This window comes from Mustela nigripes, chromosome 2 (assembly GCF_022355385.1).
Source record: "Mustela nigripes isolate SB6536 chromosome 2, MUSNIG.SB6536, whole genome shotgun sequence".
Taxonomy (NCBI): Eukaryota; Metazoa; Chordata; class Mammalia; order Carnivora; family Mustelidae; genus Mustela; species Mustela nigripes.
Window position 1 is genome coordinate 41,348,171 of NC_081558.1, and position 12,966 is coordinate 41,361,136.

The 12,966-nt window shown below is 36.6% G+C and overlaps 1 protein-coding gene across 1 annotated transcript in view; it reads right to left on the bottom strand.

Annotated features, from left to right (window-relative positions):
- Positions 1-859: 859 nt before the first annotated feature.
- The window catches only part of CNTN3 (contactin 3), a 338,845-nt gene continuing 326,738 nt past the window's right edge, over positions 860-12,966 (bottom strand). Inside the window, exons 21-23 of the mRNA XM_059390166.1 lie at positions 5,802-5,914; positions 5,020-5,188; positions 860-2,833 (exon numbers count right to left, since the gene is read on the bottom strand). Coding sequence (XP_059246149.1) covers positions 2,733-2,833; positions 5,020-5,188; positions 5,802-5,914 — 383 coding nt within the window. The 3' untranslated portion in view covers positions 860-2,732. The remainder of the gene's footprint in view (positions 2,834-5,019; positions 5,189-5,801; positions 5,915-12,966) is intronic.

Consider the following 12,966-nt stretch of genomic DNA (forward strand, 5'->3'; position numbering starts at 1 on the left):
TGCTTTCCCCATTTGATTGTCCTGCCTCTAAATATATCTTTGAGTTCTCATGTAAGAAAACAATTGAATTGTTACTTTAGTTTGAATTTTCCTTACATCAACAATAATATTTAAAACTCCTTACTAATTACAAACTGACCTTTTCTAGCATTTTTTTTTTAATATTTAGAATACATTACACTACAAGAATGGTTTAGAAAGTCTCAAACACTGGTTCAAACACTCAAACCAGTGAGAAACTACAAAGGACTTGATAAGTTGATATTAATCTTAAGAAAATTCTTGTCAAAAATGTGGGTGTAGGAGCACCTAGGTGGCTCAGTCGTTAAGAGTCTGCCTTTGGCTCAGGTCATGATCCCAGTGTTCTGGGATCAAGCCCCACATTGGGCTCCAAGCTCCACAGGAGGCCTGCCTCTCCCTCTTCCACTCCCCTGCTTCTCCCTTTCCCACTCCCCTGCTTGTGTTCCCTCTCTTGCTGTCTCTCTCTCTCTGACAAATAAATAAATAAATAAAATCTTTAAAAAAAAAAAAGTGTGGGTGTAGATACCACCAACCAAGTCATTAGAAACTAGATACCGAAATTATATAAAGTAAATTTTCTACTTCCCCTTCCCTCCCTCCCCATACCTGAAATACTTTTAATACAAAGGCCACTGTTTTAAACTGCTATTTTTACTAAGTCAGTAGGGTATAAAAATAACTTTAAAAAATTCTCTTAAAAGATGGAAAGATTAAAATTTGGCTGAAAAATATAAGAAATGATAGCATCAGGATAACTATTATGGTGTCCTCCCATTTCCCCCCTTAAAATATCCTTTTTGACCATAGCACAATTAATCATGCATAGACATTTGATTGTTATAAATTTTATTTGAATAATAGAAAATAATACATACAGATAACCATAGGATACACACACAGAATTTAAAGATAAATTTTATACTTTTCAATATGAAACAAAGTACATATCTCATGGAGATATATTGCTACAAATGCCAGGAAACAATAGAGTAATCATCTTGAAAATGGAAAGTATAGGAACATATTATCAGAATTACTAAATAATAAAAAGGTACAACTCCATTACATGTAGCATAAAATACAGGTATTGGAGAAAGTGCTTCCCCACTTTTTGACTGGAAATAACAATGGTCATATGAAATCTACTAGCCATCCAGATTTTTTCTAGATATATACAGTATATACAGACCTTGCAGAGAAAGTTATATTTTTTTCTCCTTTGTGTATAACGACTTTATCTCAAATGTAATCTTTCAGTGTAAAGTAACATTTCATGATGGTATCAGAATTTTGCTAATTTTTATGTTTTTGATATCTGAACTATTGGTTTCAAATTCTGATATCTTTGTCAAGAAGAACAAGTTCCTGCAAAATGTGAAATTGGTAGGAAAGAGGTAAAAAAATTGATTTTGCAATGTCTAACACTCAATCTGTCGATTTTCATATATTCTTTACATATTGCTATGAAGTCATGTCTTCAACAATCTTTTGAAAACCACATATTGAAAGACTGAGTCATACATATCAAAGTCAGCAGCATTGCCATGGTTCTTTTACAAATTTAACTCAGGAACTAAAAAGCCTGCCAGACTCACTCTGATAGACAGTTGGATTTCATTAAAAAACCATCTCCACCATCCAAAAAAGAGAGGGTCCCTTAATGGAATCAGAAATTGGAAATAAAGAATTGTGTGAATTTTGCTTAATATTTGAGTTGAGAGTCAGGTCATTCCTTATTTTCTCCATGTTTTAATAAAACCTGAAAGCTTGTTCCTAGGTGTGAAGGAAACAATTACTTTTTAATTTTTTTTTAATATTTGAGGAGGAATAAAATGGGATCATTTCAATTTTATAATATCATTGAAAAAAAGAAAGCATTACCTATAATAGAATGCAAACTTTAAAAATAAAGTGGCTGGTCCTTATGACTTTTATATGGTTAAGAAAATTCTCATTAATATTTTGCACAGATTCAGAGTGTTAAGAATAACAAAACACTTTCACATTCCTTTCTTTTTCTCATAACAAACAATGCACAGGGTAGGGGCAGGTATGCTGGGTATTATCTCCACATTTTATAGATGAAAAATGAAAAACTAGTGAGAGCAAGGTGATTTGTAAAGAATCTCACAGCTTTGTCATACCTAAACAAAACAGCACTGTTCCTATCTCTGATGTAGCATTTTCCAACATCTTTTTGAAACATATGCACCCTCTTCAAAACAGGGTAATTTAAAAAATGTATTTTTACCCTTGAGTATATCAAATGAACATATCAGAATAACACTGCTTAAGTCTTCTGAGCAATGCTGTTCTAATGGGAACATAACATTTGGATTAAATAATGAGTTTTTCTACATGAAAAAACAAACAAATAAACATTGTGTGTATGTGTGTGTATGTTTCCACAGGAGAGCATGTGAGTCTATCCATAGGCAGTGCTTAAAATCATAGCTTACGAAGATCTTTATCAAAAATCTAATGTAGGTAATGTGTAAATTCCTTTGGTTTATCAGGTAAATATTAAGGCATTTCAGATTCCCCTAAAAGGATTTACTGTTGTTTTTTTTTTTACTATATTCATATTTTACCTATAGAAAGTTAAAAATACAGAGTTGAAAAAAAAACCATGCATAATCACTGAATTTCATGAAAGCACTTATTTTTTGTAACCAATTAACTTTCTAATAAATAATAAAAAAAAGTTAATATCACCACAAGGCATGTACAATAAAGGACAATACTACAGGTATATAACTTGACACAACGTGGACATTAGAGATGGCTGAAGTAGAACCCCTTGCATCCATATCTGTCAAAGATGATAAATAGCTTATTAATAAGGACTGTACCAATATAAATAACCAGGGCAAAAGCAATGCCTCCCCTATCAAAATCAAATCATACCATGAACCTAACCTAAAACCACAAGTTATTATTAACCCTCATTTTATTTATCAATGTAGCCTATGTTACTTGTCAAGAATATCTCTAAAAACTCTGACGTACTTAAGTATTTTTTAAAAAATGAATCAAAGCTTTGTTCATCTAATATTACTTAACTTTAATTGAAATTGCAAAAACAACTTAATCATTTTGAAAACAATTATACTCTATTACAGACAATTTTGAGATAATTCAATGGTTTAATTAAAGAAAGCTTCATTGTATAAGAGTTTGGAAAAACCTGTGTTAGTTTCTACTTTATGCATTTCTAGAAAAATTATTAGGCATAATATAAAACATCTTTAAAAAAAAAAGGAAATCAATAAAAGCTCCATTTTTTCTAGAGATGGCCTTGTCTACTCTAGTCCTTGCAAGCTCAGCAGACGGCACATGTCAGATGAAAAGGCTACTCTTGACTCAGCAGCCCTAAAATGCAAAGATTGTGTCTGTTCCTGCAAAAGCATAGAGTCGACTCTTTGTAACACACTGTGGTCATACTAGAATGTGAACTCTACATCTTGCGCTATTCGAGGAATAAGAGAGTCTATCTTAATTACTTTAAAACCTATATAATAATCATAACAAGCTTAAATTTCTCGTTTTGCTCTATTGAAGTACATGCAGTTTTTAAAATGTCTATAGTCTGAAATGGTTTATTTATAGATTTTTACGCTGTAGAACTCAGTTCTTAGATAAACGCTTTCCATTTTCTGGGTATAGTTTAGTATTTGTTTCAGTCTAAGTATGGCAGTCTTTATGGTTTCATGTAAAGATAAAATTCTTCTAAGTTTCCATATCCCTCTTTCTCATTACTTCCTAATGATGTCATTTTGTTTTCTAAGATTAAAGAGAGAGCTTTTAATCTTATGCCCAAGATTACAGACTAGGTCAAGCCCCATGAAAGGAAACAGGGAACAAGGCTATTCCTGTCACTGAGAACAACAGAATAGAATATGAAGATGGCTTCAACTCCATTTAAACTGAGGTCCCCAAACTCCAAATTTGAGATTTGAAAGAGTAAATGAAATTTCTTGCACCACTGTCACTGATAAAATAAGAACATGAGGGGCGTCTGGGTGGCTTAGTTGTTAAGCCTCTGCCTTTAGCTTAGGGTCAGGAGCCCAGGCTCCCTGCTCTGGGGGAAGCCTGCTTCCCTCTCTCCCACTCCCCCTACTACTGTTCCCTCTTTAGCCCTGTCTCTCTCTGTCAAATAAATAAATAAAATCTTAAAAAAAATAGTCCTAAAAATAAAATAAGAACATGAGTCTGTTTCCCTTAATTCTAACGGTGTAATTTCTATTATAAAATAGGTTTAATTTGGATTTTGAAAGGAAAAGTTAGTGTGAACCTCCTTCGAATTCAGAAACAAATATTTTTTTTTTTTTAAAGATTTTATTTATTTATTTGACAGAGAGAGATCACAAGCAGGCAGAGAGGCAGGCAGGAGGAAGCAGGCTACCTGCCGAGCAGAGAGCCTGATGCGGGGCTCGATCCCAGGACTCTGAGATCATGACCTGAGCCGAAGGCAGCGGCTTAACCCACTGAGCCACCCAGGCGCCACGAGAAACAAATAATTTTTTTAAGAAGTGTTTTTTGGTTTGGCCAAGTGGTTTATGACTTTAACCATGTTAAATTTTCCATTTTTTAAAGAATTAATAAGATTCATGTATAATTTTTAGGAGGCAAACAAAGATCTTAAAACTAGTTGGTGCATTTAACATTGCCCTTGAGAAATGTTCAAGAAATTCTGTTCTTTAGAGGCAATCCAAAGGCAAATTTGGGTATAGATCATAAGAAGGAAAAAAATTCAGTTTAATAAAATTCTGCTAAATATTTTCTAATGTATTTTCTATTTGTTATTATCTTTCTTTGTATTTTGTATCACTCAGGAGAAATTTCTCTGTCATCTCTCATATTCCAAAACCTTCTTTCCATTTAGATGGAGGATGTCATGGGGAGGAAAATAGACAGAAGGACATCGACCGACTCACTCTTGGGAGTTCTTAATGCTGATGCTATCAATAAAGTAAATGTTGACTTTGAACAACTTACTGGTTATTCTTGGAATCCTGATCTGTTCGCTACTGGTTCCGTCCCCTCCATCCGTGGTGGCCTTAACTTCAATAATGTAGTCCTCTTTAATGGGCAACAAAAGTTCCGCTGACGTTTTATTTGTGTTCAGCACTTGTACATTATTTTGACTGCTAGTCCTATAGAACACCTAAAATGTATGAACAAATACCCTTAATTTCTTCCATTACCTATTCTTACTTTATTTCATAGAACTGATTACTCTGTTACCTCACTTATATTGTTTATCTTGTTATAGTCACCAGAATATAAGTCTCATTCATAGTTCTTTTCATAGGTCTTGGACTAAGGGTCAGCACATACTAGAATCATCAAGTCCTGAAAATCAAGGAGCGGAGAAAGAGCCAACTTCTATGGAAGGGTTCAGCTGGCTTGGGCATTTATAAGGCTGGAGAGATAGGGCAAGCCCCTACTGTACTGATCTTAAACCAGACCCACGGATTAGAGCCAAAAATTTCAGTTGTTTTTTAAGTAGTATATAGGTGAACATCAGAATTAGCCAAGTATTAACATTATAAACAATTTATAACTATTTTGTCCCAAATCCCTGCGTGACCAGAATTACTTCTCTTAAATTTGTATTTAAGAAATCAGACATTTGGGAGAAAAAATACCCTTTTTACAAGAAGTTTGATCTATGTTAAAATCAGATTAAGGCAACCACATTACCAGAGTTAGAAAAATCATTCAATCTGAGCTTCCCTTGCCAGGAGTAGGAAAAGAAAGCATTGCAAATATCTTACTTTGTATCCCGTTACTTCTGACTCGTTCTCCATCGCTTTGACTTGTTCCCAATTAAGTAACACTTTAGTGTCTGTAGCATTCCAAACAACATTTCCTGGTGGCTGACTGGGAGCTTGAAATACAAAATGAGAAAATGAACCAGATTTGAATATGAGTGATAATTTACATAGAGCATGGCTTAAAGGAAGCTTATAAAAAGACAGTAAAATCTCTTTAGTAATATGCAGCACATAGGTGGGATCAGACAAAAAAAAACTAAGTATCGCTAAGTTTCCTTGGAAACAGGTTTTTCAGTTAAATCATGAGAATTCATTTCATTATATTCATGACATCTTTGAGGACATCTCTCAATAGTGGCTGAGGGGCCACTTTTGGAAACATGTTGATAGTGGAGATAAGGAAATTCCTTGATCCACCACTAGAGGGACGCTTGTTGATGTGGCAAGAAAGGAAGGCAGCCTTGACCCACTTTGACACATCCAGACAGAGGCTGAGAGAAATTGCCAACTGAGGAGATTAAAGACGCACAAAATGTAGTGCGGATGATTTTTAGGCCAGCGTTGTGTGATGAGATAGGCAAAATGGGAGGCAATCAAAGATAAGGGTTACTTTTATTTATTCCCATGAAGTAACAGCGATTCCCATGAAAAACTGCGGCAGAGAGTCTATATTTCACTCTTCGTTTTCCGAGTTTTAAATCAATTTTTGAGAAAAATAAGGCGAAACCCTAAAACATTAATGAGAATTCCATTCGATAATGAATGAAATTCTCTGGGGTTTAAAGACTTGGATTCAAAGCTTAGTTCCCTCTCACCAGCACTAGACCACATACTCGTGCTGGGGAAAGGGGGCTCGGTGGCAGCACAGACAGGACATTAAAATTCAGTTTCCTGTCAAGCACAAAACAAACACAATATTATCCATTTGGCCACAACCTCACAATGGCCCAAAGCAGTGCTGAAATATGTTGTACTTGTGGATTTAGCCGCAGAATGTGATCTGGTTAACTGAATTTGTAATGGGGAAATGATATAAAATATTGGCTATGCAGGGGAATTTCTAAACATCATTGACTCATGCCATGGGGGAAAGACGGCTGAATTTACAGATGGGAAGAGCTCTCAGATACATTTATGTGACTAATGACACCGAACAAGGCTGTCTTCCCTGCAGACTCTTTTGCTTCGTGTCTGCTCTTTCACACTATTCTATGCTGCCTTTGAAACGGCGCGATCTGGCATTAGCAGAGACTTGAGGTCAGCGCAGAGAGTTCAAGCTGCACTGCTTTGATAACAAAAATGTATATAAAGGCAGTTGCTTTAGGGGTGAAATACTGATGACCATGTTCTGGTGACTCAGTCCAAATGAAATGAATGCACAAGCGTTAGAACATTTTCCCAAAGTCTGTGATTTCCTGCGTCCTGACAGCAGTGTAATGGGACAGGTTCCGGGGGATGCAGCTCAGGGAGCAAAAGCAGCATGGTCTGTTCGACCGAAAGATGTGTGCTCGGGAGGTTGGATTTTATTAATACCCGGCTTGAGTCATGTTGGCTGAATCATCTCCTCCAGCACTAGTCTTGTAGAAGAGATGACTGAAAGTATAACACGGAGGCTTATCTTGTATCAGTCCCAAAACAGATGAGTTGAATGAATGCAGCCTCAATTGGATACTTATAAACAGACAGATAAAAACAGGAAAAGGGAAAGGAAGAAAAAAATTAAGGTTTGTTCTGGGTCTGATTACCCTTATTCTGAATCACATCAGTGTTTCCTGAGCTTCAGATAATCATGTACCACTTTTATAATTTTTGCTATCTTTAAATAGAAGACTCGATTCAAAAAAATAAACATCTACCTTAGCTTCCTCCCAAACACTAATACTCACACAAGCGTGGGCTTGATATGCTAGTTATGTTCTTACAGTACTCTCTACAATAAATGAAGCATTACTGAATTTTTGAAAAAAGTGTTTGTGAAGCACTCCCAAATCATCTCTCTTACAACCACTGATAAGCATAACATTTTCTGGAAAATTCTATACCAAATAAACTTTCTTTCCATGTTCAAAATCTTATTATTGATAGTAACTAAATGCTTATTTATCATATGGGCATGGTAAAATGTGCTTTTTATATAGTATAATTTTCATATAATATAATTCACTTAATTCTCATTGCATAATAATAATATCCATTTCTGGGGCACCTGGGTGGCTCAGTGGGTTAAACCTCTGCCTTCGGCTCAGGTCATGATCTCAAGGTCCTGGGATCGAGCCTGGCATTGGGCTCTCTGCTCAGCGAGGAGCCTGCTTCCCCCTCTCTCTCTGCCTACCTCTCTGCCTACTTGTGATCTCTCTCTGTCAAATAAATAAATAAAATCTTTAAAAATAATAATAATAATGTCCATTTCTATACATGGGTAATCTGAAACCAGAGACTTAAAAACAATTGTACGCTCATGTTCATAACAGCATTATTCATAGTAGCCGAAAGGAGAAGCACTCTGTCGACAGATGAATGGATAATCAAAATGTGGTATATGTAAGAGGAAGTATTATTCTGCCTTAAAGAGAAAGGAAATTTGCTGACACATAGATAAACCTTAAGGGTATTATGCAAAGTGAAATAAGCTGGTCAAGAAAAGACAAACTCTATATGATTCCACTTACATGAAGTACCTAGAGTACTCAAATTTATAAGGACACAAAGGTCTTGCCAGGGGCTGGGTGCTGGGAATGGGGATTGTTGTTTAATGGTTACAGAGTTTCAGCTTTATAAGATGAAAGACTTCTAGAATCTGTTACACAGCAACCAATTTTAGTGCTACTGAACTATACATTTAAAAACGGGCAAGATGGAAAATTCATGTTCTGTTTATTTTTACAATTAAAAAATTAAAAGCAAGAACTTGCTAAACGACACAATGGGTAAAAGATATTATGCGGATTCAAGCCAGTTTTGATTAATGCCAAAGTCTAAGCCACCCATATTAGACTGTGCTGAGTACCTGAGGCCTTATTTAACTCCTGAATGACTGATCACAGATTTGTACATGATGTGAAAATAAATACTAAACAAGAATGTCACAAAATATACTCAACTTCCTCTGTCACAGGAATGCTTTTCCTGACTTCTCAGACTAAAGTGGGGGCTCTTTTCAGATACCAGGACCTTTCTAATCCTCAATAAAGGTACATTTTACCTTTCTTTGTGATTTCATTTTTATTAATATCCAGTTTTATTAATATCAATTAACCTGTAAGATCTTTGCAAGCAGAGACAATGTCCAGTAAAGTCTCTGACACAGAGAAGTTTGATATGGTCAATTTTATTCACTAGTCCAATGCCTTGCCAAGGGGTAGACATCAATTTAGATTTTGTCAATGACTGATGTTTTGATGTAAAAAGCACAGACTCAAGGATAAAGAAAACACTTTTACAGTGCTATCGAGAAACAAGTTTGACCCATTTCCTTTGTGTTAATGAAGAATGAACAAGATTTGGCTAGCCACACTTCTCAAAGGCTCAAAATGAACTGTCTAGTTACACAGTTGAAAGTTCTCCAAGACATCCCAACAAATACTACACATTTTATAAAGACCAAACTGGGATAGTCTTGAGATTGAGTATGTTCAGTTGTACTGAGGCTAAGATGATAAGGAACATCACACAAAGAAAGAACAGAGTAATAAAAACACCCCTCAAAACTGGTATATTGATTCAATGACTTATTCAAGAAATATCTGTATGTTACGTGTTAAGGAAAAAAGGAATAAGGAGGTGACAACATCTGGAGTAGATTTGGAAAGGCAAATTATGTTTTTTTATATGTGGAGGCAAGAGAGGGAAAGGTATCCAGCACAGGGATAAACATATGCCAAGGCACAAAGGCAGGACATAGCAGGGTACCTCGGGGAGCTCAGAGGTTTTGACTGGTTACATGGTAGCGAGGAGGAGAAGGGATGGAGCAGATGCAGTTGAAGAAGAAAGTAAGAGCCAGATGCTGAAGGGTCCAGGAGACCAAAGGAACTAGAAAAGGAAATTTTTTGTAGGCAATTTGGAAGGCCATGCATAAGTGAAGGTAGGGAAGTGATACTACCAGTGTTGTGGTTTCACAGATCTTTATGGGAGCAGAAGGAAAAGGAGGAAGATCTTGGTGGGCATTCTGTTGGGAGAATCTGGTAGCACTTCATGGAAGAAGCACTTCACATGATGATGATTGCCATGGAGTTGGAGGGATGCAACAGACGACATTTGTGTAAATTCAACAAGTCATGATGACTGACATCACACGGGTGCTGGCAATAAAAAGCAAAGCTAATGCTAGCTGATGATACAGACCCTGGGGGAACAATGTCTCCAGCTGGAATTACCTTTGACTACATATTTAATAACAACTTCTTATGTGTTAGGGATCCTTCTCAGTACATTAGGCAAAGAGACAGACATGTTCTCTGACTTCTAACCATGGGTCTTATTAGTGGTTCCCAAGGATTAATATTTCTACCGCTAGAGATGATTTTAGGTGGATGACATTTTTAATTGGAAATATGTACATATTTTCATGTTAAGTTAAAAAAAAAAAGCCTGTCATGTCCAATTCTTGATTCACAGATATAATTATTTTGGATGAAGCCAATATTGATACATCTGTGGTAATCTACTTCACACATAACACACAGATCATTAAAACTAGGTTCTAAATAATGATACGGAACAAAGGCTATTATGCAAACACAAATAACTCAGATGTTTCCAGCTGCACACAGATGTCTGGTAAGCATCCTAAAATACACAGTCACAATTCAAACTAACTAATTAATTTGTGTTAATTATTTAACACAAATAATTAATTTTAAACCAACTGATCAAGAAAAGAGTATTACTCTACTAGTAACTCTCACAAAGACCCTGATTAGCCCACTGCAAAACTAACTTTCAGGTATGCTTTTTTTTTTTTTTGAAAATCAATTAGGCTTATTTTTCTTTGCATTTCATTGTATTGTTTAACTTTTAAAATTCTTCTATTCAAATAATTGCTTTGTTTTCATTTTATTAAAAAAATCTTGGAGACACTACCTTACGATAAAGAGTATTAGTGATTTTCTGTTTCTAGTAAAGGTACAGTAGTCTTTTATTTATTTATTTATTTTTAAAGATTTTATTTATTTGACAGTGAGAGAGAAAGCACAAATAGGCAGAGAGGCAGGCAGAGAGAGAGAGAGGAGGAAACAGGCTCCCTGCGGAGCATAGCCCGACTCGGGGCTCGATCCAAGGACCCTGGGATCATGACCGGAGCTGAAGGCAGAGGCCATAACCCACTGAGCCACCCGGGCGCCTCTACAGTTGTCTTTTAAAATGAATATATCTAACTATTAAATTAAATAAATTAAATATATTGGGAAAATAATACAGGTTGTTTGAATCTGTGGCTAAAATCAAGTGACTGGGATGGCAAAACAGTGGGCAAATTCGGAACAGGTTGAGTTTGCTCATTGTATGATCCAACTTTCCCTTTAGCATCTTTGTTTGCATTTCTGGTTTCCATCCTCACCAACATTCTGTTACCCTGTATTGAGCCTTCAGTGTTCTTCTTTTCTATCTTCCTATGGTCAAATCTCAAGCAGGAAACCTTGGGTTCCACAACCTCTATAAAAAGACTGCCTAGCCTTGTGTGCCAGGTATTGTAACAGCACAGAAAAGATCTACCTCCTACAGGTTAGACCAAGGCCTGGAAGCACTGTGGCCATTTCCAAGGCAAATGTCCTGAGCTACTGTCTTAACTTAACAGAAGCCACTGTATCTCAACTGTAAAACCACAAGAAGACCTTGGAGAGCAGTTGTTAGATTAAAGATTAGATATGTTAGATTAAAGATTAGAGAGGTCACCTGGGTGGTTCAGTCAGTTAAGTGACTGCCTTCGCTTCAGGTCCTGATCCCGGAGTTCCAGGATCAAGTCCAGCATTGGGCTCCCAGCTCCACAGGGAGTCTGTGTCTCCCTCTGACCTTCTACCTCTCATGCTCTCTCTTACTTCTCTTTCTCAAATAAATAAATAAAATCTTAAAAAATTAAAAAATAAAACCTACAGTAGAGTGAAATTGCTCTAGAACTGGAAAACTTCAGATCAGAAGTTGAGACCTGAAAGCGCATCAACCAGCTTGCAAATTTTTGGGGCGGGGGGCGGTGCATAGAAGGGGCTAACCCAATGTACTTTAATTTTGCATAGTTGCCAACATTTAAAACTCAGGACCTTTCATTTCAGTTCTGGGTTTCTGATTGCTGATTGCTCATGCAATATCAGATGGAAAAGAATGGGCCTACTCTAATGGACCGAGAGAATGGGCTGGCCCTAAGACAAGACACCCCAGCCATCATCCATCCCTGCCCATTGATACCTGCCTGGCCATTGAAGGTATCTGACTGGACACTTCTCTTTTAAAATAAGTACTAGTTTGAGGTAGTTTTTATACATTTTAAGGACATTGGATTGACATATTTAGAAAAGTAATACATTTTGATGGAATAAGTCTGCAAAATGTAACAGTTTAAACTTGTTATTTCCCTCAAGGCTTGATGTGGTGGATGCTGAGGGAAGGATGGGAGGGAAGAAGGTTCAGTCACTGGAAGAGATGAAGGTGTAGTTCAGGGATCTGAACAACCTGAGCTACATTCTCAGATCCTCTGAAAACGTCTTTTCGATGGTCCATATTACTGGCTAGTAGGTTGGCTGTGTTCTTGTTTAAAGTATTTTGAGGTAAATTGTATTATTATGATCTTTGCAAGTCCTCTGCCCTTTACTCCTTGTGGAGAGTATATACTTCTCTCACTGACATTCAGCTTGGCCATGGGACCTGTGGTTCCCCTGCCTGTAGGAAGACATACTTCTGCTTCTCCCTGGCATCCTGCAGACATCAGGCTCTGTCATGTGACTCCTTTCTACCAACAGAATGTAAGCAAAAGCAAAACAGGTCACTCCCCAGTAGCAGCTTTCAAAGCCACAGAAGAATGTGCCCAGCCCTTCTCTTTTCTTTCTGCCATGAGATCTACACAGCCCAGTGAGTGGCTGCTCCTTCAGTCTGGGTCCTGGTGTAAACAGGGCATGGATTAGATCTGAATCTTACTTGGGGTGTACGTGTCAGATAAATGAGAAACAAACATTGTAGT